Source organism: Myotis daubentonii, chromosome 8, assembly GCF_963259705.1.
Source record: "Myotis daubentonii chromosome 8, mMyoDau2.1, whole genome shotgun sequence".
NCBI classification, from domain to species: Eukaryota; Metazoa; Chordata; class Mammalia; order Chiroptera; family Vespertilionidae; genus Myotis; species Myotis daubentonii.
Window position 1 is genome coordinate 67,553,875 of NC_081847.1, and position 26,522 is coordinate 67,580,396.

The 26,522-nt window shown below is 55.8% G+C and overlaps 2 protein-coding genes and 1 long non-coding RNA gene across 11 annotated transcripts; 2 read left to right on the forward strand and 1 right to left on the reverse strand.

Annotated features, from left to right (window-relative positions):
• Positions 1 to 5,394: 5,394 nt before the first annotated feature.
• On the reverse strand, positions 5,395 to 18,774 carry GATA2 (GATA binding protein 2). 6 transcript variants are annotated; one of them, XM_059706793.1, is made up of 6 exons: positions 18,649 to 18,774; positions 12,701 to 12,973; positions 11,651 to 12,292; positions 9,787 to 9,932; positions 7,763 to 7,888; positions 5,395 to 7,305 (listed from the first exon to the last, which is right to left on the reverse strand). In XM_059706793.1, exons 2-6 carry the CDS (start codon positions 12,927 to 12,929, stop codon positions 7,006 to 7,008), a joined length of 1,443 nt encoding a protein of 480 aa, XP_059562776.1. In that variant the 5' UTR covers positions 12,930 to 12,973; positions 18,649 to 18,774; the 3' UTR covers positions 5,395 to 7,005. The 6 variants fall into 6 exon arrangements, with proteins under 6 accessions (XP_059562776.1, XP_059562774.1, XP_059562777.1 ...); XM_059706791.1 differs by lacking the exon at positions 18,649 to 18,774 and adding an exon at positions 14,136 to 14,259; XM_059706794.1 differs by lacking the exon at positions 18,649 to 18,774 and adding an exon at positions 14,053 to 14,170.
• LOC132239842 (fibril-forming collagen alpha chain-like) lies at positions 15,051 to 21,585 on the forward strand. Of its 4 annotated transcripts, none has more exons than XR_009454166.1 (3): positions 15,051 to 15,885; positions 17,911 to 20,634; positions 20,671 to 21,585. XR_009454166.1 is itself a non-coding variant. In XM_059706798.1 (3 exons), the coding sequence occupies exon 3, from the start codon at positions 18,499 to 18,501 to the stop codon at positions 19,411 to 19,413; it is 915 nt and encodes a 304-aa protein (XP_059562781.1). In that variant the 5' UTR covers positions 15,051 to 15,275; positions 15,597 to 15,885; positions 17,911 to 18,498; the 3' UTR covers positions 19,414 to 21,585. The 4 variants fall into 4 exon arrangements, 3 of the variants coding, with proteins under 3 accessions (XP_059562781.1, XP_059562783.1, XP_059562780.1); XM_059706798.1 differs by having other exon boundaries at positions 15,051 to 15,275; positions 15,597 to 15,885; positions 17,911 to 21,585; XM_059706800.1 differs by having other exon boundaries at positions 15,051 to 15,275; positions 15,615 to 15,885; positions 17,911 to 21,585.
• Positions 21,586 to 21,660: 75 nt separating this feature from the next.
• LOC132239843 (uncharacterized) lies at positions 21,661 to 25,754 on the forward strand. The gene is made up of 3 exons (XR_009454167.1): positions 21,661 to 22,444; positions 22,477 to 25,441; positions 25,689 to 25,754. It is a non-coding gene; the product is annotated as an uncharacterized LOC132239843 (long non-coding RNA).
• Positions 25,755 to 26,522: the final 768 nt, after the last annotated feature.

The window sequence follows — 26,522 nt, forward strand, 5'->3', positions numbered from 1 at the left end:
GGGTGGCTGGGCAGCTGCCATCCGAGGCTTGCCTGCACCTCAGGCCGGCCCTGGGGGCTAGGGGGCTGAGGGGACTGGGGTCTCCGGAGGCAGGCACGCGGAGCAGCTGCATGCCTGCCACCCCAGCGGGGCTGAGGGGACTGGGCACCACCATCTTGTGGCTGTGGGCACTGCCATCTTTGAGGGTGGGGCAGTCAACTAGCATATTCCCTCCTTATTGGCTGTAGGCACCGCCATCTTTTGTGATGGTGTGAGGGTCAATTAGCATATTCCCTCTTTAGCTAGGTTTTTTCTATTTTGGCTGTTTGCATATTTTGCAAAACTATCTCCCATTCTTCTATGATTATTTCTAAATATTTTGAATCATTAAAGCTATTAAATCTCATTATTTGAAAAATGGGAGAAAACAAAAGAAAAGTAACCTATCACATAGATGTTGCCATTTGTTAACATTTGGTGAAAATTCTTTCCTCTTAGGTGCTAGTTATTGCCATGACTGTGTTACCCATTTCTATTCCATGACTTGCCTCTAAAAGCATAACCTTCCGGAGGGATTCTAAAGGCTTTCTAGCAGATGTCCTATAGTTCCCTCTCCTTTTTCCCTCTACACATAACATAGAATTGACCATCTTGAAACTCTTGAAACATCTTCCCCCTCCCCCATCCCCGGCCACCCACCATTCTACTTTCTGTCTCTATGAATTTGACTCCTCCTCTAAGAACCTCATATAAGTGGAATAATATTGTATTTGTCCTATTGTGACTGGCTTATTTCACTTACCATAATGTCCTCATGGTTCATCCATGTTGTAGCATGTGTCAGAATTTCCTTCCTCTTTAGGGCTGCATAATATTCCATTGCATGGATTGGCCACATTTTGTTTATCCATTCATTCACAGACACTGGATTGTTGCCACCTTTGGACTACCGTGAATAATGCTGCTATGAACATGGGTATGCAAATATATTTTCAAGTACCCGATCTCAATTCTTCTGTATTTTCTTATCATGCCCTTTTTGAGCATTTAGGTTGCATACAGTCTCTCAGTTTTATAAATAGTGACGTCCTGGACATCTTTGTGTAGGAGCTTCTTGCTAATGGCATTTGGACGATCACTCAGCATTCAAGTCTTGAACATGGAATTATCTCAGAGCTCGTCACAAAAGCACTATTCCAAAGCACTCCCTCCCCACTGCAAAAGCTTTTATATCTTGCATGTTCAATACTTTTTCTTTCTTTTTTTTCTCTTTGATTCCTGAAAGGCTGAACTTAACCTTGAGCTTTGCAGTGTAGTTCTGTGGAGGAACCAACCTGGGAGATCCAGCTGGGTGGATTGGTGTTTGGTTTTAAGACTGACTCCTTAATAAATCTCAAACATGTAATAGGAGATGTGTGATGATGCCAGGACTCAAAATCAGTGTCCCCACGACCCAGCAGGCATGGACATAGGGGCCAGGTGGAGATAGATGGAGGCAGATCTTCCTGACGGGAGAGGCAAAAAAGCTCTACACAACACGCAGTTCCTGGGGCCTGACCTTCTGCCTACCTTTCAGTGAATCTCCTCATTTAAGATCATTTGCAACTCATTTATATTTTTACAAAACATCGTGCAGCACCAACAAAACCTGTCTGCTGGCTGGATAAGGCCACAGCTGCAGATTTTTAATCTCTGAGTAAGTGTTCACCCAGCGAGATGCTAGTTGTTCCAACTCCGCTTGATTGAATAACCCTCCACCCTTGCATGGATTCAGGATACCTCCTTTATCATCCATTGTCTTGTAAATAATAGGCTATGCTTTGGGCTTACCCAAATCTGTGCCACTGATCTACTGATTCTTACAGCAGAACCTCAAGGCTTGAATGATTCTGATCATAGAATCTTGTTTAGTATTAAAAAGCATTTTACACACACACACACACACACACACACACACCACACTTTATTTTCCCCAATTTTCTGACTTTTCCCACAAGTCTTGTCAGTTTTTCTAGATAAGTTTGGAATCATTTTGCCTAAAACAACAACAACAACAAATCCCGAAGAATTACTTATTTCCTGTCTCATTATAAGCTCCGTTAGGACAGCCCACGGATTTTGGGAGCAGCTCCTACTGTTTGCCTTCCTTCCCACCTCTCAGGTGAGTTTGTCTCTCCCTTCCATTAAGTGAATGGCAGGCATTCCTCCCAAACCCTGTTCACCGGGGCAGAGTCCATTCTGTGGCCCCGGGGAAGGCGAGGGCTGCTTCCCAGTCCTAACTAGGGGTGAGTTACCAGGAGACAGCACAGCGGGGACTTTTGCAGAAGGATGAGCTGGTTTCTAAGAATTACAAAGAGGGTTTGGTTTCTTCCTACAAAAAGAAAACTGGGGAGAAGTAGGGCCTGGAGTGTCCTGGTAGGAGGAAGGGGGAAGAGGCCTTGGGCCAGCCCGCCCCCACTTTGGTGCAAACAGAACAAAGGCCAACCCACCCCAGGCACCCTGGAACCAGGCCCCTCGAATCATAAAGGCACCCATTGCCTTGCTAACGATGGCCATTTATTTGCAGTGCTTGGCCTGCCTGCCCTGCCCTGCCTGAGAGCCCTGAAGCCACAAAATAAAAACTGTTCATCTGTACCGTGACTCTGGGCAGTGGGAGTCATTGTTATGGACTGATTTTTATAGAGGAGGTAACAGACGTCTCTGAGCTTGGTCCTACTGCTTTCTAGTAAATTTGAACCCGGGACCCGACAGAGCCAGCATGCTTTCCCTGCTCCTAGAGGTCACCTCTCTCCACTCAACACCATCCCACAATCTCCCCCCACCCCAGCCTTCCCCAGCTTTATGTCAGAAACAGCCCCTGCTGATTCACCAGAGCAAGATCTTGGTACGTTTTATCTCCAACCCAAATGCCAAGAGCAAATAGAGTCAATGAGCATTAGTAGGATAAATGAATGAGTCTATTCAACAGACATTTGGGAAGCACCTACCACAAGCCCACAAAAGACAACGGGATGCAAGAATGACAAGACAGACACAGTCCCTGCCCTCTTGGATCTAACACTGCAAAGACAAGGCATCCACTCTGCTTGATTCCTGCTGGCTGCCTCTCGGCACCTTTGATGGTGCTTGGCACTAGGTGCTCTAAAAAAACTGGTTGGCAGAAGGAAGGCAATAAGACTGGAGGAGGTGTTCAACTGGCCTGTGTACAGTACACACTTGATTACGTAATAATATATGCACACAACCTTGCGGTTATGAGCTGGGACACAGGAGAGAAAGACATCCCTGCCCTCACTGTGGCTACACGGAGGCAAAAATGCTCTGAGCTGGGAGAGGAACAGAAGAGGAGCTTCTAGAAGGCTTGAGAGGGCTCGGGCATTTAAATGGGCAGACAAGTGCCCACCCAGTTCCACAGATGGGTTCCTGTATGCTCTAGGTTTCTCTTCTACAGGGAAAGGGCATGGGTAAAGTAGTGGTGGCATACCAGGGGCAGAGATGTCCTGAATCAGAGTGCCAGAGATGCTCCCCCAACTCTAACCTGCAGGCTAGGGCATCTGGAGCGTCACAGAAGGCATGCTGGCTTTCACAGGACCAGTGTTTCTCCAGCCTTAAGCCAGCGTCCTGCCACCACCAGCAATCTGGGATAGGAAGAATGAAAAGAAAGCCGCCTGGACCATTGGACAGCAAGGCTGTCGAAGAACAAGGAAGTTGACAATTAGAAACACTAGTAATCAGGGACCAGGGGCCAGAGATGATGACGACTGAGGTCAGAAGGAGTCATTGATCAGGGGCACATGGCTAGAGTGACTTGTAATTAGAGATGGTGGAATCATGGGGAAATGATGTCATTCATGATCAGAGAGGGTAATGGTCACACATGAAGGATCAGGAGGCAGTGCTCAGAGATCTTGGTGATCAGAATGATTGTTAATTGGCTATATCAATCATTGATCAAGAACACAAAGGACCAAGGTGACAGGAGTATTAGAATGAAAGCATTTGGTGCTCATGTTCTTGATGAGCTATTGGTGATAAGATTCAATGACTGAAGACATCCAGGGATCTTGGTGGTGTGTGACCTACTAGGGATCAACAGCATCAATGACTGGAAAATTTGATGACCAGAGAGACAGGTTACTGGTGATTCCAATGATGAGGAAGGTTGGTGATCAGTACTACAGGTGATCAGCGGTATAAGAAATATTGGTCCTGGGGGCCTTGGAAGATTAATAAATTCAACAATCACTGATTTGGACACTACAGACTGTGGTAATCAGCATTGACCAGTCATGGGTGCTGGTAACCAGAGTCGCTCGTGACCACATTGACAGTCAGAAAATTTGATGCTAAGACGATTCTATGGTCAGGGACATCGTTGGTTAGAGATGTTGGTGATTGGAGACAAGTGACCAAACACAATGTTAAGAGACATTGGTGATGAGAAATGGTATGATCAGAGATCATGTAAGTGTAATCTCATCTATCGTTGATTAGAAAAACATTGATCAATGACAATGGTGATCATACTTCTTGATGACCTAGAGCATTAGTGACAGAGCGAGCAACACCTTGATGCTTAAGTGGTAAGACACAGTGGTGATCACAGAGATGGTAGATAGAAATACTGAGGACACAGACAGTGGTCATCAGAGACATTGGCAGACAGACACATTGAATAGAAATATTGTTGAACAGATATGCTGATCAGAACATTGGTGATGAGGGATATTCATGATCACACATATACTGGTGAGCAAGCAGTCATGATAGACACTGGTGATGTCAGTGATCAGACACAGCATCCATCAGTGGCATTGACGAAGTATTGGTAATTAAGTAATGGCGATCAGTTGTAATTAGATGTCTATGATCATAGGCTCTGGTGTGATTGTCATTGAATCACTGACATTATCATTGACCATTGAATAGTCATAGCTATCTCTGTTGACCAACATCATGGATTAAAGAAGACAGAAGTCAATGACATTAGTGATCAAATACATCAGTAATCAGGTTTGATAATGAATGGGAATATTGGTGACCAGCTAGCTCAGAAACAAAAATTGATCAGTACCTGAGAGGAAGTGAATGTGAGGTCAGTGCAGAATGTGAGTCTGCAAGAGCCCCAATTGAGCCCTCAAAAAAAGGATTAGTGTGTGGACCAAAGGCCAGAGAAGCCACAGCCACCCTCTCCAGTATCCACCCAGCCACCAGGACCCTCAGTTAGGTAATAATAAGGAAATTCAGATGAAAGCAATTCAGAAGGTTATCTGAGTCCCAGCCAGATAGGGCCCCAGCTCCTATTCCAGTTTTTCCCTCCAAATCACTGGGCTATAGAAGCAGTTCAGCTTGACTGCTAATTTCTATGCCTGGGACTCGGTTGTTCCAGGAGTCCATTAAGACAGGACAGAGGCATTCACAAAAAGTATTTTATTATTAACAGTATTCACTTTAAAGGAATAGAAGGATAGCATATAATTTTTACAGACAACATATAAATGTTGTACATAATTAACAATAACTTAGTTCACTAATCCAAAATAAAACAAGCCAAATGAAACATAAAAACCGAAAATACTGCCGATTCTTCTTATGTGGATGCTAGTCCAAAATAAGTTACTTCTGGTGGTGGTGCCCCCAGCAGCAATCAACGGCCCATATTGCACTTGGTCAACTACATCAGCACAATCCTCTTCCTGGGCACGGCCCTCTCCAGCTGCCACACCCCACCACCACCCCATACAGAATCTAAGCTCAGGCAGGGTTATGTACAGCTGTACCTTGGGAAGGGTCCAGCCAGCCACAGCAAAGCAGAGCAGAACCCAGGTCTCCTGGGACCCCAGCAGGTTCATGGCCTCTCCTTAGGTCCTGGCCCTGACTCACCCCCAGCTCCTGCCTTTGCCACCTGCCAGACCAGCCTGGAGAAGCCAAGAGCAGCTAAGGCCCCGTCCCTGGCCCCCAGCTCCCCGTTCTAGGGCTATGGGATCCAAGAACTTTTCCAAAAATAATTGCGAAGCTACAGCCTTGATTTGTAGGTTTTATTCCTTTCCATAAGAAAGGCTTCTGTGGCAAAGTACGTTTGACTGGACCCAAAAAGAGTTTAAAAATAAAACAACTAACTCGTCAGCGAGTTAAGCTTATGCAGTCTTTTAAAATATTTTTTCTTTTGTCTCATAGTGGGAGGGAAGGGGGTCGAGGGGGTAGCAGAAAAAGGATGTATGTACAGGGGCCCACCTGGCAGAGGAGGCAGGCGGTAGCTCGGCTGTGAAGGGGACACAGACCACACCAGCTTCAGCCTCAGAGCCAGGGGAGCGAGCTGGGAGACATTTCCCCTCGCAAGAAAACGCTGTTTCCTTCCTGTGACCCAGCCCTGGCCTGGGAATCTATGTAGGACTGTGATTGTCTCTGCCCTCCAGGGCCCATCAGCAGGGCACGCACTGGCTCAGCCTCCCGTAGGCCATGACCCCTCTAGATTGGCGAGGCCCAGCCTGGGATTCAGCATTTCAGAGCCGGAAGTCCCAGGAGAAGGTGTGGGCTAAGTCCCTCACAGATCTGCCCTCGGAGCCCCGGCAAGTGGATGACAGGCCAAGCGGAGGAAGACCTGGGGCAGCTCAGACCGCTCCCAGTCCTTGCGAGAAACAAGAGTGAAATAAGTTATTTCTGCTTACTCCTTTTTCCTTCTAAAAATGGTTTCCTTTGTTTGTCCCCTACTCCCTCCTCCGCTCTTCATAAAGTTGTCCTTTCTGCTCTCCAACAATTGTCCGTGATGGAAACCCCACCTGGGTAGCAGCTGGGCTGAGGCCACCCCTCAGCCCCAGTAAGAATCTTCATAGTGACCGGCGACCGCCGAGCAGAGCACCCACAGGTGGGGCAGCGTGGGGCTCGGGCTGGGCTGACAGGAGAGGCATCAGTCTTTGGGGAAGGGCAGACAGGTAAGGTTTTGGTTCACCCATCCTTGGAGCACCCAGCCTTGAGCTGCAGGCCACCTTCCTCTGCATCCATCTGTCTATTCGTGGAGGGCTGTCCCTAGCCCATGGCGGTCACCATGCTGGATGGGTGGGGGTGGCCAAAGGAGAGGCTGGAGGAGGGGTGGATGGGTGTTGGGGTGGGCAAGATGTGTCCCGAGTGGCTGAAGGGTGGGAGGTGGCCAACAGGTGCCATATGTCCAGCCAGGGTGGCGGCGCTAAAGGGGGAGGCCTTCTCCTGCATACACTTGGACAGCTCCTCGAAGCACTCCGCCCCCTTCTTGTTCTTCTTTGACTTGTTGGACATCTTCCGGTTCCGAGTCTGGATCCCTTCCTTCTTCATGGTCAGTGGTCTATTCACCTGGGGGCAACCACAAAGCCTTCAGGGAGTCAAGTTCCCTTCCCAGAGCAAGACCCCCACCCCCTACTTGGGCTTGGGCAGAGGCAGGCCTGGGCTGGGACCCCCACCCCAAAAGCCCACGTAGTCCCGTCACCAGCACTGCCCCAGTTTCAGGAAGGGCACTTAGCACTGTGAGGCTGACCTGTACCCTGCTGGACACCGAGCCCCCTAAATTCCAGCAGTGCCTCCCCAACGACACAACCAAAACACTCCCCCACTTTTGTGTTAAACAGAGAGAGTTGTTAGGCCTGCTGTGGAGAACACACCTCTAGCCAGCTTGCCCTCTGATGGGAGCCCTCTGGAGCCCAGGGCTTTCCCAAGCCACGCCAAGCTGCAGAGTGGCTGGGGCCTCTGCCTGGCAGCACAAAGAGCAGCGGTCCCTGGGGAGGGGTGGGGCAGGGCGGCGGGGCGGACTTACATTGTGCAGCTTGTAGTAGAGGCCACAGGCATTGCAGACAGGGTCCCCATTGGCGTTTCGGCGCCATAAGGTGGTGGTTGTCGTCTGACAATTTGCACAACAGGTGCCAGCTCTCCTAGCAGCAGACTGGGAGGGGAGGGGCAGCGTCAGCAGGCTGGGCTCCCACGCCCCACCTCTACCAGCCTCCCTGACCCTTGCCCCACCCCCACCCTGCCCCCACTGACTTAGCCAAAGAGCCTAAATCCCTAAGGAGAACTGAGGCACCTCAGAGCTGTGGACATGTAGAATTTGAGATCTAGACAATCACAGAACTTTAGAATAAAGAACTCTCAGAAGGCTGACCTCACTATCAACGGGGTTTCGAGAGCTGGAAGGGAAAATCAACTTCCTTCTGGATTCACCAAACAATCTGACTCTATAAAAGGGGAAACTGAGGCCCCTGAGAAGTGCTCTTTATTTTTGGTCCTCCTAGAGTCCCTGGGTCTGGAGCTGCTTCTGTCTCCTCCCACAGGACTCCCCTCAAAATCCATAATTCTGAGCAGCGTCCTGCCTGAGGGCAAGGCAGGGCAGGGGTGGGGGGAGGGGAGTGCGGACCCTGTGGCTGCCGGGGGGTGGAGATGTAAAATGTTTCGGGTGTCTCACTCAAGCCGAGCTGTCCAACACCATAGCTACTAGCCACAGGTGACGACTGGACTAAATTTCCATTTCATAAAAGTAGAAATCCTGTTTCTCCCATTGCACTGGCTACATTTCAAGGAGTCCATGGTCACAGCATGGGCTGGAGCTTACCATAGTGGACTGTGCAGACCTAGAACATTTCCTTCATTGTCGGTTTACCGGACAATGCTGGTCTTTCTATTCAACCCCTTGTACCCCAAACCTCAAAGTCCTAACCGCCCCCAGGCCCTCAAGGAATGCAGGACAGAGGTGGTCAGGCAATGAGTGTCTGATTTCTGGAGAAGGGAGTGAAAGGCTGGCAGGAGAAGGCCACAGAGTCTTTATCCAAGAAAGTAGATTCCTTCTCCCGGTTCAACCAGTGCCAGCCCCACAGTCACAGAGAACTGCAGGCAGCAGGGGTGGGTGGGGGGCCAGGGCCAGCAGAGGCTGGAATGGCCGCAGGGGGGCCTATGGACTGCAGTCTCAGAGCCGGGAGGGGTGAGGGTGAGTAAGCAGCCTGAAGCTGGAATTCTGACTCAGGGGCCAACACTTTAGCCTCCATCCCTACCCGGGCCCTCACCCCGCCCTCACTGCAGGGGGGAAAAGGGGGCCCCCCAAAGCGGCGAGAGTGATTTAAGCCTCATAAATCACTTCGCCCTGAAAAAATATATTTATTATTCTTAGCATTTTACACATTATTTGCAAAGTGGAGCGTATTAGAAATTTCAAAACAGCCCAGCGAGAGGCAGGACTGAGCCGAGGAGAAACTCTAAAAACTCGCAGAGTCCGGAAACAGATACACGAAGTTTCCTTATCTTCAGGCTGCAGATGTCCGGATAGGAAACTCCGGCAGGAGATCCGAAAGGGCATTTTTTTTTAAAATCGCTCAAATGAAAATACACAGTATAGGTGTCTCCATGGAAAAATAATAAAGGGCAGGTTTTTTTGGTGGCTGGTGTGTTTTATTTAAATAGGCATGAGGAGCTTGTGAGAGAGCTGCCCTAAGCCACAGGGAAAATTACTTCATGGCCCTATTTTTAAAAAGAGTTAAACAGAGGCCAGGGCCCTTGGACACTCAACTCTCGGTATCCCTGAGCGGGGTGGGGGTGAGGGTCCCTGACGGGCTGCCGAGGAGGAAATCTGGCCTGAAAAAAAAAATCTGGCCGGAGAGAAGGGCAACCCCAACCGACATCCAAGTGATTTTAATGATAAAAGGTCTGAAGTGGCAATCATCTGCGTTGGAAGGCTTCTCTGTTGTTCTTGTTTTTTTTTTTAATTAACTGTCAGCTCCCGCCCAGGTTAGCTACCAGGGTGCCGCCCACCAGCCTGCTCCGCGGCACCGGCTCCCCCCTCGCCCCGCTGCCTACCAGTCTCCGCTTCGGCTTGATGAGCGGCCGGTTCTGCCCGTTCATCTTGTGGTAGAGCCCGCAGGCATTGCACAGGTAGTGGCCGGTGCCGTCTCGCCGCCAGAGGGGAGTGGCTGTGGCCCCGCAGTTGACACACTCCCGGCCCTCTGAAGGGGGACAGGGAGAGACACCAGCCTGCTTAACCGACAAGGTCACGGAAGACAGCCGATGGGCGCGCGGGTGCCAATCCGGCAGCAGTCCCCTCGGCCAGGCTGCTTCAGGGGAGGTGACTTCTAGTCCCAGTCCCGACGGGAAAGGGAGCCAGGGGATCTCCCTCAAGGAGCGGGGTGCAGAGACTAGTTTAAGACCTAATCTCCCTCTTCAAAAACCTCTCTGGGAGAAAGGGAAACCGGGCTGAGGGAAAGCGGGCCAGGGCCCCAGGGGTTCTCCGCATGGACGACAAGGAGAGGGTATTTACAACAAACTTTGTCAATGGCAGGGCCGTGACTGGAGTCACCTGGCTGGCCCCAGAGACTCCCGGCCCCCTTTCTAGTTCTCTTTTGTCTCTCTCCTATCCCCACAACCGCATCCGCTACCTACTGAGTCTGCTCCACATCTACACCCGCGGCCTTAACCCTGACTGTCTGCTCTCAGTCCAGGGTATAATCCTTCTTTCCCCCCAAACCCCCTCTTCTGCTGAGGCCCGACATTTCAGTCCAGGACTCAGATCGAAGTTGTGCTTTAAAATAAAATAAATAATAAGCCCTTTCGTTTTTAGGCTAAGTTGTTTTTGGTTTTTTGTTTTGGGTTTTGTTTTGTTTGCTGTTGTTTGCTTTTTGTTTTTGTTTGTTTTGTTTTTGTTAAAAGACCATCTGGAATTCAAATAGAAGGTAAAACAAACTTGGGAGAAAGGACTGATTAAAGGCCAGCTAGCTGGTCTGAGCAGAACAGGGACTCCGAAGTGAGACGAGGATGGGTGCAGGTGGCAGCTTCAGCGATCAAACCGGGTAACTGCTTTAGCATCGTGTTACCCGGGACATTTTTCCACATTTAGTTTAACTAAATTGCCAGTATATATGGGCAAGGAAAGGTGTGTCCTGGACTTGGGAGTACGTTTGTAAAATCTTCCTTTCCCCAGCTTAAAAGAATTGGGAAAGATGCATTGATAGGACTCCCACGCTAACCATGGTTTCTGCTCTACGAAGGCCAGATTCTTGGACAAATCCAACTTGGCCCCAGCAGCTCCTCCTGCGAAGGGGCAGAGGCACCTACAGCTTCATCCCTTCACTCCAGCCCTCGGGGAGGGAGAGTAAAGGACACGCCAGGGGCGGGGAGCATGAACAGGTTCTGGAATTTTGCTTTGGGGAAATCTCCCAAGGAGATCAGGAGCCACAGAAATCCCAAGATCGGACTGATTGAGTTGGAGAACCGGATTCCTTAAAGATCTGGAGCCTTTGGAGTGCACACGCTCACAAACACACGTATACACACATACACACGGCCTCTCTGCTGTCTCCTGCACACTGAATTCTCTCACACTGAATCTTCACTTAAGATTCAGGGAGGGGAAGGGGGAATTTCCCTTCTGTGGTCTGGTCTGGCATTGGCCAGCCTTGGAGGGAAAGGTAAGGAATGGGGAAGAAAAGTTAACTTTGGGGGCCACAAAAAACACTTGAAGGCAAATGTTTTAGGACCCCCTCTCCCCCATTCTGGGCTCTCAGACATCTCTTGGGGCTCTTAGAAAGGGACATCATGCATCCCCGGACCTGGGAGCCTAAGACCGCCCCCTCTCCTAGACCACAGCCTACACGGTCCCACCCCAACCACCACCCCACAAAACACAAACTGCCCCCACTTCCACGAGGTCCCCAGCACCTGCTTTTACCTGAGCAGGAGCGTGCCTTGCTGCGCTGCTTAGGGGTGAAGCTGGAGGCAGGGCCACCCAGGAAGCCTCCAGGGTGGAAGAGTCCGCTGCTGTAGTCGTGGGTGGCAGCCGGCACGTAGGAGGGGTAGGTAGGGATGGGGTGATGTGTGGCAGGCTGGGTGCCCATGGCAGCCAGGCCTGGGCGCAGGGGGCTGCCGCTTTCCATCTTCATGCTCTCGGCCAGGGAGACTTGGTACTTGACGCCATCCTTGTCCTCCCCTCGGGCAGCACTACCCCCTGCGGAGGAGGAGGCTGGGGAGGCAGCCCCGGTGGCGCTGGGGTCAGGAGACACTTCCTTGGGCGGCGTGGGTGGGAAGCCGAAAAGGTGGGAGCCGGAGTGGGCGGCAGTGGGGGTGAGGGAGGCCACCGAGCCTCCACTGCCTCCCCCGCTCCCGCCCCCCGCCCCTGGGTACACGGAGAGGGGGCCTCCGGGGCCGCCAGCAGCCGAGGGGTGCAGCGGGGTCTTGGAGAAGGGGCTCACGGTCCAGGGGTTGTGGTGGTGCGCTGCGGCAGCCGAGAGGGCTGCTTTACCCCCGTCCAGCCACGGCAGCCCCGGGCTGTGCAACAAGTGTGGGCGGCACATCTGGCCTCCGGTGAGGCGTGCTGAGGGAGGAGGGAGAGGGGTTAGGACACAGGGGGTGTGGGCCCGGCCAGGACACGGGTACACAGCCACCACACACAAAGCCGCTAGCAGTAACCCCCTCCCCAAAGAAAACCAAAAATGGAACCGCCGGCTAAAGTCAGGAGTGTCAGTCCGGCGTTGAAGGACAAGTGGCACAGAAGGACCCTCGCGGGACAAGGCCTAGCGTGAACCCCCGGGGGCCAGCTGGAAACGGGCAGAAACCCTGCGGGACCCAAGAGGCCGCTGCCTCCACCTTTCCCGCCCCGATTCCTCCGCTGCTTCGATTCCTGTGGATCCCACATCCGGGAAGCAGGCGGCCGGGCCCTCCTCCCCTTCCGCGCCCGGCGCGCGGCGCCAGAGCTCCCCGTCACCCACCGCCATGGGCTCACCGTGCGCGGGGCTGTAGGAGACGCGCGCCCGCGCGTGGGCCGGGTTGGCGTAGTAGGGGTTGCCCTGCGAGTCGAGGTGGTTGAAAAAGACGTCCACTTCGTCCGGAGGCAGCAGCTGCGCGGGCTCCATGTAGTTGTGCGCCAGGCCCGGGTGGTGCGAGTCGGGGTGCTGAGCGTTCAGCACGGCCGGGTGCGCCATCCAGCGCGGCTGCTCCGGCGCCACCTCCATCGCGGGCGGCGGAGGCTCGGGGTGGGGCGGAGGCGGCAGCGGCCCTGCACGACGGAAGGGGGGCATGAGGAACGCGACCACCGCCCGACACCCCCAAAGTCCCGTCGTGCGGCGCCCCCTGTGCGGCTCACCCAGCGGAGCTCAGCCGCCGACCAGCCTCGGGCGGGAGGAACGCTCCAAGCTCAAAATGAAAGGAAGGTGAGGGAGGGGGCTCGGCCACGCACACGCAAACGGTGACCGCTGGCCCCACAGCCACACGCCCGTGCACACGGGTCCCACACGAAGACGGCACCCGGCACGAGTTACCCCCGCAAACGCCCACAGTCGCACTTTAGACACGCTCACACCGAACCCCCACCTTCCTTGGACACTAGCACAGACGCAGACTAAGAGTTGGAGGCAGGCGACCGGGCATGGACGGGGCACATGATCCCAGCGACACGCACACACCTACACTTGGCGCCACATGCACTTATTGACTTGGTCCCCCACCCCCCACACGCACACGCAGCCCCGCCGGCGGGGAGCCAGCCCCTCCCGTGCGCACTCCGGGCAGCGCCATCAGCACCTCTCCGGGGCGCCCCGAAGCCGGCACCCGCAGCCCCACCCCGGCCTCGAGCCCCCGCAGAGACCTCCCCGAGCTTGGCGCGCCCCGAACCCCCAGCCAGCCTTCGCACCCCAAACTTACACACGCAGCGCCACGGGGAGGGGGCAGCGGCCTGGGGGAGGGGGCCGCACCGCGGGAGCCCGGGGTGAAGAGCCCCAGAGGCAGAGCTCAGACGGCTGGCGTGGCTCACTGGGTAGGAGCGGGGGACAGCGCGAGCCTCGGCCCTTGGCCCGCCCGGCTCCGGCCCCTCGGCATCCTCCGGCCGCCCTGGCGCCAGCTCCGACTCCAGCACAGACATGAAGCGGGGGCCGCGCACGCCTAAGAAGCCCGCGCCAGCCAATCACCGCCGCACGCCGCCCAGCCTCCGCCCCCCATTGGCTGTGCCTCCAGCCGGGCCTGCCGGACTCCCGGGCTGACCCGCAGGCGGGCCCCCTCCTCCCTCGGGTCCCCTCCCAGCGCCTTCCCTGCGGTCCCGGCAGCCACCCCCAGGCCTCGCACCCCCGCCAGGACCCTCACCTCGCAGGCTGCCCGGGCCGCTGCGCTCCTAGCGCGGACACTCCCGAACCCCCTAACCTCTGGGACCTCCTCCAGTCACCAACCTCCAGCGGGGGGCCCACTCCGCGGGAGCCCTGCGGTGCACGCTCTGGGCGTCCGGGTGTCCTCCTCCCTAGGAGTCCAGCCCTTCCACATTCTCGGATCCCACCTCCTTTGCCGCCGAACGTGGCCAGTCCAAGGCCAACTCCCTACCCAGACCGTTCCGCCCCCCAACTCTGGTGCTGGGGCGGGGCGGGGGCGGGGGGAGACAGCTGCGGGACAGCGGGAGCGCTGAGGGGCATGAATATGAATTGTGGGATCCCACTGGGCACCTGGGCTTCGGACACGAGGCCACTTGGGACTGTGCTTGACCCGGTGGAGGTGGCCTGGCCAGCAGCTCCCAGAAGGGGAGGAGGGTCCCCTTCCCGGGCGTGGCCTTCGAAGACCAACAGGCCGAACTGCCTGAGGCGAGGCCGTGGAGCCCGGGACTGGCGCCGGCGCCGGCTCGGAGACGCCTGGGGCAGGAGAGGCATTTTGCTCCCCGGGTTCCCTCGGGCGGCCCCTGGGGAGAGGGAGAACTCCGACCCGGCGTCACCTGGAGCTGCTCCCCACACACCTCCGGTCCAGAGACCCAGCTCTGCGGGCCGAGTGGGCCCGTGCACACACCTCCTGGCTTTCTCCCATTGCACCGGGAGGACCGAGGCTCCGAGGGAACCTATGGCCGAGGAGGGGGACGGGAACAAAGGCATTTGGGGGGGCTGAAGTGCGAGGGTAATGGGGAGTATTCAAGGTCCTCCAGCTCCTCTTCTCTCGCCGGGTCCACGGCTCTCCCGGTAGATGCCCGGAGGGTTCCCAGGTGGGTCCGGGGCAGGGGGAGGGCGGGGTCCGGGACACCCCCGGGAAGGGGGGAGGGGCGGCAGGATTGACAGTCGGTAATTGGGTAACTGGAGGCGGCTTCTTCGGCCGGGCGGCCCCGCCACCGCGACGCCGGGCCCCTGACGTCACCCGATTCGCCAGGAAATGAACTTTTTAATAATCCGAGAGGGAGGAAAGCCCTCCGTCCCCTCGGTTCGGGGGGCGCCCGGCCCGGCCCAGATCCACGCGCGCGCCTCCGTCTCCCTCTCGGGCTAAGTGTGGGCCGCGCCAAAGGGTCGCGGGCCGGGACCGGGAGCCTCCTCCCGCCTCTGGGTCTCGCCGCGGCGCAGGTAAAGGAACGGGAGGGGGCTCAGAGCCCCATCCGGCTGGGAACCGGCGCGTCTCGGCCCGTGGAGACCCGCCTGCCCCGACCGGCCGCTGCGCCTTCCGCTCCCATCCATTCCGGCGCGCGCGGGGCCCAGGCTTCTAGGAACTCCGCTCCGCGGGAGAGGACGCCGGCGCCCGCCGGTCAGCGCGCCGGGGCCGGGAGCGGGGGCGCCCGCGGGCACCGGGCCTCCACGGCCGCGGCCGGCAGGTGAGGGGCCTCCCAGCGACGCGCGAGGTCTGACCGGACCCGCCGTCTCCGTCCGTCCGTCTCTTCTTATCTTTAGTTTTCGATTCTTCATCAGCGCGTAAAATGCGATCGCCACGAAGCCTCGAGCCTGTTTGGTGACCCTGGAGCCTAGCGGGAGCGTCTCTAAGACAACGCAACCCAGGACCGCCCGTGGCCGGCCAGCGGCCCCACGCGAGCTCGGACCCGGGACTCGGCGTGAGAGGACGCCGGCCGGTTGGCCGGCTACGGGGCCATTAACGCCGGAATGGAACGGAAGCTTCCCTCGGGGCCGTGATCGGCGCCTCGGTTCGCAGGGAGGTGGCCGCTGCGAGCGTTTGGAAAATCAGGTAATTCGACTTTTCCTCCCAAAGGCGCAGTTCAAATTACCCCCCAGTTGCCCGGGGGGGGGGGGGGTCTGCAGTTTTCTCACCGCGAGCTCAGCTTCAAGCTCCTCCGGTGCAGCCCGAAGGTCCTCCGGGGCAGCGTCCTGGACACCGCAGGGGTGGAGGTGACCGGCCGGGCCGACCGCCCGCCCGCCGGAGCGGCTATCCGCCTGCCCAGCGCAGAACGGAGCGCGGGCGGGGATTTAATTACCCTGCTCGGCGGCTCAGAAAATCGCCTTGCAGAGGAGCTGAGCGGGGCAGTTAAGCAATGCTTGAGCAGGGGCCTCAGGAGATCAGCACCGGCCTCCCTCCCCGCTATCTGGGCCTAAAGAAAAAACGGAAAAGGGAGCCCCGTCGGGCTCCCCGAGGCCCTGGGGTTGCCGTCCCGAAAGGCAGGCAGGCCGGCAGCCGAGGCCTCCGCTTGCATGGGAGCGCCTGCGTTGGACGCGGGACTGCTGTGTTCTCCCGGAGGAACGAACCCGCCTGGGAGAGAACAGCGCGGCGCCAGGCAGCAGGACGCCCAGCTGACCAATAAAGGGACTGCTCTGCAGCCTGCCTGTTCCAGACAGACAGACCGACATCAGCCAGACGCCTTGTTCACTAGCAGCGGGGACCACCCTATCACTTCTGCCCAAACAAGCGTCTCAGGAGGGTCAGGGAGCCCTCAGGAACCGCAGGGTCGGCCTGAGGAGGGCAGATCTATTTCCGTTCAGGGCCTCGGACTCCCGGGCACCTTCAGAGGGACACGCTCTCGTTTTTGTTTTTTGGGGGTTTTTTTGTTTTTGGTTGGTTGGTTGGTTGGTTGGTTGGTTTTTTGTTGTTGTTGTTGTTCGTTATCAAGAGTTGTTGCGAATGCGGGGCGGCTGCCTTTTGATCACTCTCGGATGTTGCATGGAAACAAGATTTCGCGAAGGACCGGGACAGCACAACAACAGAACTGAATTTTCTGACGCCTTTGCACGTGACCCGAGTTGCCCCCAGCGAAGTGTGCGTCGGCACAACCCGAGATGCTTTTGCTGGAGAGCTGGGGAGAAGGGATCCGAAGCCTGGTCTATAGGGTCTCACTTGCCTGGGTCGGGCTGTGGCTGCCCCGGTTTTACGGCCCCACGTAGCCCTTTCCTGGGCGCCCTTTGTTTAAACTTCGCTTATCAGAGGCAGGAGGCCCCTCTGGGACCATAAGTTTGCCCTCTTTGTAATCCAAGTCTTTTTGCCTTTTCCTATGGGCACCTAATTCGCTGGCAGGGAGAGGGGGTGGAGGGTTGCGGGGTTCAAAGAAATCCGTTTGCTTAGGGACTGCCTTCTATAGGGATATTTAATTTGCAACACAGCGACCTCACAGCCCCACACCAGCAATGCGTCTTGAGGGGTACTGTGGAGGAAGTGGGGGCCTCTTTGGCCAGAGTCTCCTCTAGGGCAAGGCCTCAGACCTGTTCAGGTCACTGCTGTCCCTCCAACAGGGAAATCAGGGCTCCAACAGCTCCTACTGTTCTTTGAGCTTCACTTCCAGCCCCCAAATCTGACGGCTCCCTCTGCTCTGGCCTCCATGCTGGCTCGCTCATCCTATCAGTCTTCTGGGCCCCTTTGAATCGCAAGGATAGAAGACTCAGCACCTGGGGTGGAGGCACCTGGGAAATCCTGTATCTCCTTACTAGGTTCTAACCCCACATCCAAGCCGCGGCCTCCCCAAGAGGTCCTGCTGAGCCGGCCCCTTCCACGGACGGAGCGGGGTGGCCCGGCCGCACCGACAACTGGTAAATCCGTTTCGTTAGACTCAATTTGTCTGCAATTTGTCAGCCCGGCTGGGGAACGCTCTCCGGGCGCCGGGCAGCCCACTGGCCCTACCTGTTTCTCGAATCCTGCCGACTCATAAACGAGTCCCAGCGCGAAGTGCCTGCGTAGACCCAGCGCTCACCGCCAGATGTTCCCGACCCCGGCCGGCCGAGAGACGTGGCTTTTTCCAAAACAACGGATTTCCTTCCGTGTTTTCAGGGAAAGGAGCGGCGGCCACGCCCGGGGGCCCTGGACGTCGGACCTCTCCCCTCGCGGTTGGGGCCACCTGGAGTTCAAGCCCGGCCTCCACGCAAGGATTCTGATGCCAGTCGTCCATACCCCATTTACACCCCGGCGGCGGCGGATCCCTGAGCCCCCGGTGGCCCATTCTCATTGAAATCCCACTAAAAGGATTCCGACTCCGGCTTGGGGCGGGGGAGAGGGGGGCTTTCAGACCCCGCGATCTCCCCCACCCGAACCCCAACCACACAGGATAAAGGGCCGCGGGGCGCGGCGCTCGGGGCGCGCGCGGGAGCAAGCCGGGTTAAGCCTCGCAAAGCCGGCGCACGGGACCGGCGGGCAGGTGCAGTCGCGGCTCCGCGGCCCGGCTTGGGCACATCCGCCGCCGTGGCCCGGAGGTGGGGGGTGGCCGAGACAAAGGCCCCATCTGGGGGGCCGGGAGGGCGCTTTGGAGGCTCTGGGAATAACCCGGGCCCAATGGCTCCGTCTGAGAATTGGGAAGGCGAGAGGCCCGAGGTGGGCCTGCTGTTCCCAGCTCCCCAAATACTCCCCCAGGTTTAGACCCCTATGACCTGGGTAGGCAGGGCAGCTGGTAGGGTGATCCCGGAGGACCACGTGTCAGGGGCCACAGGGCCCGGGAGACCGTGCGATTCGGGGCCGGTGGGTCGAGCCTGGGGGGCTGGAAGGGCCCTGGGCAGGCTGAGGCAGGGGACTTACCGAGCGAGGTGCGGCGACGGCGCCCCCGGGCGGACGGGGTCAAAGCGGAGCCGGGCGCACAGCAGAATGCGGGGTTCGGTGGGCCCCCCGGACCCGGCGCGGGCCGGCGGCGTTCACCAGCAGGGCCTGGGCGTGCGCCGAGCGGCCGCGTGGTGCGCGGCGGACCGCTTTTGTCCCTCGGTGGCCCACCCGGGCCGGCTGGGATGGAGGCGACAGCAGCCTGGAGTCAGACTGGAGCGGCGAGCCCTAGCCACGCAGGCCTCCCTACCTCTTGCTCCCGCCGCCTCTCCCTCCCCGGGCCACAGCGTCCGCTGCTTTTTATTTCGACAGCACTTTGAGGGGGCGGGAGCACCGCAGGGGGTAGGAGGGTGCTCGGGTTCTGCTCCCCGTCCCCCTAGTGCAGAGACCCGCCAGGGTGGAGGGCAGGCAGGCCCTCCAGGCGCACACTGCCTACTCGCCCGTACTCCAGGCCGCTTCCATCGCAGGGACAGCGTACTCGCACCCCAGAGCGGGATGCCCGCTCAGAAAGCCCGGACATCTCTCGTCAGAGACTCTCCCGGGGCCCTCTCGGACCCTGGCCACACGCACTCGCACACAGATGCCTGCCCCACCTCCTCCAGTCCACTTCCAGTCGTGTTTGAAAAGACACACACACAGTTGTGCACACACACACGTGTTAGCTCACACAGCTGTGGCTTCGTGGACATCTTCAGCCAGGAGATCTGGGTCACGCCGACATGCACACGTGCTCACACGCAAAGGTAACTCAACACGGGCACACCACCTCCCTTCCTTCCAGGCTGATTTGGCTTTGGCTGAGTATACTCACTTTCCCTCCCCTACCCTACCCACCCGTACCCATCCTCAATCCCCCCACTGCAGGGCAAACAAGAGCCTTTTTGGAGTAGAGTTTAAGGCATCTCCTTGCACAGGAGGGGGAAGGGAGCAGAGGGCTTGTCCTTGGAAGGTTGTGTGGAAGAGTTGGGGTGTGGGGGTCTTCACCTCATGAAGGCTCCTGGGTCTGTGAGCTAGTCCTTCAACTTTCAAAGCCCCTACCATGAAATGGAACTTCAAATCCCTCCCTGCTCTCGTTCCAGCTGCCCAGGAGAGAGAGTGGTCTAGGGATCTTGGGATCAAAGAGAAAGTGTTTGGCCTTGGTAGCACTGAGAAGTCTGTGGTCCCAGGAAAGCAAGGGTGTGCCCTGGAGAGGGGTGTCTCTGCGCCCCCCCCCCCACGCCCCGCACCCTCCCAGCTGTCTGAGGCTGGTGGTGACTGTTGCATGTGTATGTGCTCATGCCTATGGGAGAATATCTGTCCTGAGTGCCCGTATGTGGCTGAGCATTTGTGAGCACATGGGAAGTCTGCAAAACTGAGTATATTAGTACATCCATTTCTTTCCATGGGTCCCCAAGAGTTTGTGCATTGAGTCTGTGTATTGTGGGTCCCTGAGAGGTCACGTGGGTTCTCTGAGAGTTTGTGTATTGTGTGTGGCTATTTCAGAGTGTGTCCCCACATGTGCACACAGGAGAGTCACTCTGTGGAACTGGATATACGTTCCTGCTGCTGTGTATCTCTGTGAGACCATTGTGTCCATGAATCATGCAATAGGAAGTGGATATTTCCAAGTGTTTGTCTATAAATTGGTATGTGTCTTTGTGTGGGTCAGTCACTGGGTATCCTGTATCTGTGAATCAGGGAGTGTGTGTGTGTGTGTGTGTGTGTGTGTGTGTGTGTGTGTGTTTCTTTAACAGCATAGGTATGGATATGTATCATTGTACCTTTGAACTGATGGTGGGAGGATGGGTAGTGTATCCAGGGAGAATGGAGAGTATATCCAAGTTGTCTGCATATCTGTTATAGCTCCATGTATGAGCTGATGTGTGTTGGGGTGGGTGTTTGTGTATCTGGGGCATGGGGATCATGTGTATGAATATATCTTTCAACTATGAGTGTTTTTCTACCTAGTATTGCCCTGTGTCTGTGTCTGTGCCTGTGCCTGTGTCTGTGTCTGTGTCTGTGGAGGAGTGTGTCCCTGGGTGACTCATAGTATGTGTGTCTTCTCAGATCACCCGCCATCCGCACCTTCCCTAACCAGCAGGGCAGGCAGCCAGTGGAGCTCCAGGGTGTCATTTGCCAGGGCACTTTCTGTCTGTCTGTGGGAGGGGGAGATGAGTTGATAAGGCTTATCTCCTAACACCAGCGCCATGCTGAATAACTGCTCTAATGAGGCGGCCTCCCTGAGACCACCCTCTCCCAGGGCATCCAGCCACACGGGGAAGGGCACAAGGGAGCCAGTCCTGGGGTGCAGGCACAACCCTCCCTCCCCCCATGAATCCAGCAGGGCCTGAGTAGCCACAGGACCTTCTGTAGTTCTGTCCTGTTTCCTCAGGGGTGGTGGGTTCCAGGTCTTACATCACCGCACACCAAGCCAGCTCCCTGCTGCACCGGGCTGGCCAAAACTGGCTGGAGCCTCCCAGCCTCCGATCTTTGGTAGGAACATGGCGTTGAGAGGGCAGGCGGTGTGAGGCCTGGAGATGGGAGTCATAAGGAGTGTGGGTGGATTGAGAGACATGGAGACCCAGGAAGACCACAGGACAGGTTTTAAAAATCCACCGTGATAAAGGGCCACAGACACCACGGGGGAGGGGGGACATTCGGGGACAGACAGAAACAAACAACTAAAAAGTGGCAAAAAGGGTTAGAGATCAGGGAACAAAAGCAGTTAAAGTGTTAACTAGAAAAGAACATGGGCAGAGAGAGGGAAACAAGACAATAGGGCAACGGGGAGGAGAAAAGGCCCCAGAAAGAGGAGGGAAAGTGGGGAGCGGGAGATGGTCTGGGCAGGAAGGACAGACTGAGATAGAGAGCCGGCCGGGGCTCAGCAGCGCGAGCGCCAACGATAGCAGGGAGACCGAGTGCCAGGTGGCGGGCGGCCGGGAGGGCACGAGTGCAGAGCCAGCGGGCCGGGTGGGGTTGCGGAGGTGAGGCCGGCGGGCGGGGGGTCCGCGCGGGGCTGCGCCGCTGTCCCGGGTAATTTTTCATCTCGGCCGGCTAATCTTTGTTCCCAGCGAAGATAATGAATAGCCAATCGTTATCTGCCCGGCTGCTGGAGGCTGCCCGAGAATGGGGTTGTACAGGGCTGGGAATTGTTTCCAAAGTGCCGCGGAATAAATGGTGTTCCTTATCTCTGCCTTCCAGATTATCGGAGCCCTTTCAGAGCGCGCACAACAAATGCGCCCGCCATCGAATGCATCATTTACCACCGCAGATCCGCGTGCTGATGGGCAGGCAGATAGCAGTCCACGGGGGGCACGCCAGGCGCCCAGCGGCGGCACTGCTAGACTGCGAGGTGGAGGCGGGGGGGCGGGAGGCCCGAATGTGCGCCCCCACTGTGCCCGCCTCTTTGGTGGTTGGGCATGTGGGTGTGCCAGTGGATGGGCACTGAGCAAGCAAGGGAGTTGATGTGCGTGCGCGTATGTCAAACAAGTGTGCTACAAGAAGTGCACGTGTGCAAGCCCATGCACACACGGGTGCACACGGGTGATGGGCCTGCGTGCTGTGAGTGCCTGGAGACGAGGCTCTGAGGGTACACAGAGGAAGGGGTATTGCACAGGAGTGTGTGAACATGCGTGTCACTCAGGGCGGGCGGGGGGGGTGGTAAATACGTGTGTGAAGGAGTGGATGTGCAAGCCCCTGTGTATACGTGTGATGGATGTGTGGACTGTGAGTGACTCAGTGTATCTGCCTCAAAGAAGCCCTTTAGGAGTACACACTGGAGGTGCGTGCGTGTGTGTGTGTGTGTGTGTGTGTGTGTGTGTGTGTGTTCAGGCATGAGTGTTACTCTCCTGAATGCCCTGTGCCTGCAGGCGTCCCATCCTGCTCAGCGTTTTAGGGCCACGCGTGCTTATAAGCGTGTGCATCCCTGCACACCTGTGACTGCCAGGAGTGAGTGGGCAGGTGTGGGTGTTCGCCCGGTGTGTGCACGGATCTGCGTGAGGGCGGTCGTTTCCTTGTGAATCTCCCTGCCCAGGTGTGCCCGGGTGCACTGCAAGAGGGGCAAGCGCGGCCTTGGGGCCTGGCCCTGTGCCTGCAGGTGTAGGCTCCAGGCGGGACACACGAGCTGGGGAAAGAAATAGCAAAGCGGAGAGCATGGTACGTGTGGGAGTGCTAGACGTCACAATGGAGTGGGCTGTGCCCCGTAGCATGACTGCTTGCGACAGAAAACGGGGTGTGTAAGGGGAGGGTTCTCCCGAGGAGTTTGGGAACACCCAGAGATCCTAACCCGCCTCAGTGGCACGTCCCGCCAGTGGTCCCAGAGCCTCCCCAGCTCTAGACCGGGGTAAGCGGGGCCGAGCGCTGCTGCCGGAGGAGCCGCGCGCGGTGAGTGACACGCGCTGCCGACAAAGGCTGTATTTTTCCAGGCTCGCGCCCCGCCCGCGATGGTCCCCATGGCGACGCAGATAGCGCTGCAGCCATTTTTCCTATCTCCCCGGAGTCTATTATATCGCGGGATTAGCTCATCTCCAGGCAGGTCAAACCCAAAGTCACCCAACCTGCGGTGCGGGCCGTGCCGGGGATCGGCCGCCTTTCCCGGCGGGGGTCTGGTCTCCGCTCCGCGACCTCAGGCGGCGGCCCATACGCAGGCGCAGAGCGCCACCTGGCGGCCGCGGGTACCAGGTGCGGGGTCTCCGAGGGCCCGGGCCTGAATGGGTCTCCGCAGAAGAGGTGGGGCAGGGGTCTCCTCCTCCTGAAGCAGGCTTTGTTTTGTCTCTGCTATGTCGCAGGGGCCAGACTGGCACTCAGTAGATGCTCACATGTGTTTATTAAAAAGGATAGATGGATGGGCAAGAAATCAAGGATGAAGCAAACTGTAACGGATCACACAACTTAGTTGGCAACAAGAATTCATTTATTGGAAGTACGCACTGAATTTAGAATAAAAGCCAAACTCTTTGGATCCTATATAATCGCCGCTCAGACCTGGTTCCCCCATTCGCGCTCCAGCCACAGTGACCCCCTTTTTGTTCTTTGAACAGGGAGTTTGTCTGCTCTCTTCTACACCCCAGTGTATTCTGCCTCTACTCAGATGTCACCCCTCAGAGAGCAAAGTCACTCTTTGCCCTACTTTTTTCAGTCTATACTATATAGGGTGTCCCCCCCCAAAATGTATACACACACTTTGAATAATTATAAAGGCAGTGTTTATTAAAATACATTTCGCTTTCAAAATTGAGCTATCACCTGTTAAAGTGCATATACATTATTTTGGGACACCCTATATATGTCTTTTATAATACTAGCATCTTGTAAAATTGTTTTGTCGCTCTCTGTCTTTGCTTATTGTCAACTTCCCTGGAATGAATGCTAGGCTCCCTGGGCAGAGGGCTCTGTTTGGGAGAAGGGGAGTCATCCAGCGCTGGAATGTGTCTGACAATCAATTGACATGTTAGAACTTTGGGAATGAGTGAATGAGGGAGGGAGAAGCAAATGGACCAGGCCCTTGCACTTTATTATCACTAGAGGCCTGATGCACGAATTCATGCACGGGTGGGGTCCCTCGTTGTGGCCTGTGGGGATTGGGCCGAAACCGGCAGTCCAACGCCACCTACCGCTCCTGTCTGCCACTCCTGCTCATCTGGAACACAACTGGCCCTCTGGGCGGGTGGTGAGATGCCCTTGCCTGCCTGGGATCCAGGATCCATCCTGCTGACTTTGCGCTGGTTGTAGGGAGCCGCCTGGCGGCTGTTTTTATATCATGTCTTCCTTGTGGAGCATCTAGGGAGGGGAAGTAGCCACGGTGGCCGAGGCTGGCAGCACTGTTGGGATTGTGCAGGCAGCACCGGTCCAGTCAGTGCCTGGCCCATTCTCTGGACATTGGACCTACAGGACTACTGAGGGAGGGAGTGGCTGCCGCTGGGATGGTCTGTCCACTGAGCAGCACTCCCTCTGTGGGAACCCACTGACCACCAGGGGGCAACTCCTGCGTGGAGCATCTGCCCCCTGGTGGTCGTTTGGTCGCTTAGGCTTTTATATATATAGATTTCTCTTTATTGTTATTCCATTCCCCTGCACCCCCATGTTTTGCTCACTCTAGCCCTGGGGTGCCTGGCTCCACTGACCTGTCCCAGCCTGCAAGTCCAGAGGCGCCTAGGACTGGGGGAGAGAAAGCCCAGAGGCCCCTCTACAACATGCGCCTGCCTTGCCTTTTAGGCAGAGGACAGTTCTCACCCCTCTTTTTAGGGACTGGGAAGGACTGGGCCGCCGAGTGAGACTTCACTCATAATGCAAGATAATTATACCAGGGTTGCCATGACGTGGCGATGATTAATTACTGTGCATGGAGCAAGATCAGCAAGGTATCTAGAACTGAGAAAAGACCACAGCCCAACTGGACTTCCTGCCCATCTCCTAATCAGGCACCAGTCCAAGCCTCACCTTGGAAGAGGAGCTGTGGGGTAGCCGAGGCTCTCTGCCAATCTCCAAAACACACACACACACACACACACACACACACACACACACACACTGCACGCGCACGCCCAGCCTGGCTGGGTGACCTTAGGCAAGTCACTTTCCTACTCTGAGCCTCAGGTCTGCCTCTGCAAACCTCCCTCCAGGGTTGCCATTAGAGTTACTAATAAACATGTATTTAAAAAGAATTTTGTAACCCAGGCCTCATAAATTGGCAGTCCAAGCCTCAGGAGCCAATACAATGACTACTTGTTGCCAATATTTTGAAGTGGGAGATTTCACACAGAGAGCCTCATTTCCAGCTTCTCTTGAAAACTAGAAGGTTGCCGAAACTGGTTTGGCTCAGTGGATAGAGCGTCGGCCTGCGGACTGAAAGGTCCCAGGTTCGATTCCGGTCAAGGGCATGTACCTTGGTTGCGGGCACATCCTCAGTAGGAGATGTGCAGGAGGCAGCTGATCGATGTTTCTCTCTCATCGATGTTTCTAACTCTCTATCTCTCTCCCTTCCTCTCTGTAAAAAATCAATAAAATATATTTAAAAAAAAAAAAGAAAGAAAGAAAACTAGAAGGTTGGTTACCTCTGGCCTGCATTCCTGCCTGTAATGTAATGCTGTGGTTCTGTTTTGCCAAGCAGGCGTCAGGCCCCTGGGTCAGGGATGTGTCCCTCAGAAATACTGGGTGCTTAGCTGTGTGGCTTTTGGCCCTTCTTCATATCCTTTGGTGGAATTTCCAATATCTTTCTCCCTCCAGGCACTATAAACCACTTAATATTTAATTAGTTAACTAATAAATCCAAGCAGGACTTAAAAAAATATATATGCTAAACCATACTGTTTTGGACCCTGGGTATACAATATTGAACAAAACAACAGTGGTACCTGCCCTCAGGGAGCAATCAGACATGACTCAGCACACAGATTAATGCATCATCACAAATTGTGATAGGAACTCTGAAGGGGAAAGAATACATATTCACAAATATGGAATCCAAGCTTCTTTGCAGAGACTTACTCTGGGCCAGCCTGTACTGAGAGGTAAGGAACATGGAATGAAGCCAGATATGGTCATTGTGTGCAGGCAGCTCCGAGGGTGCCAGAAATGTGGGCACATGAAGAGATCCTGTTAATTTCAGCCTGAGGATTGAAAGCCCAGGGTACTTGTTAGAGGAGAGGCACTTACCTTACTCTGGGAGCATAATATATAAAGAATGCCCACAAATCAATAAGAAAAAATACAATAGGCAAAAATAGGCAAAGGGTATGATCAGGACATTCATGGAAAAGGAAATAGGAATAGCTCTTAATTAATGAAAACATACTCAATCTCAGATAAATAAAAGTTTAAAACACATTGAGATATTTGGGATGAGTAAAATTAGATTTTGATGATGGTTGTAACTCCAT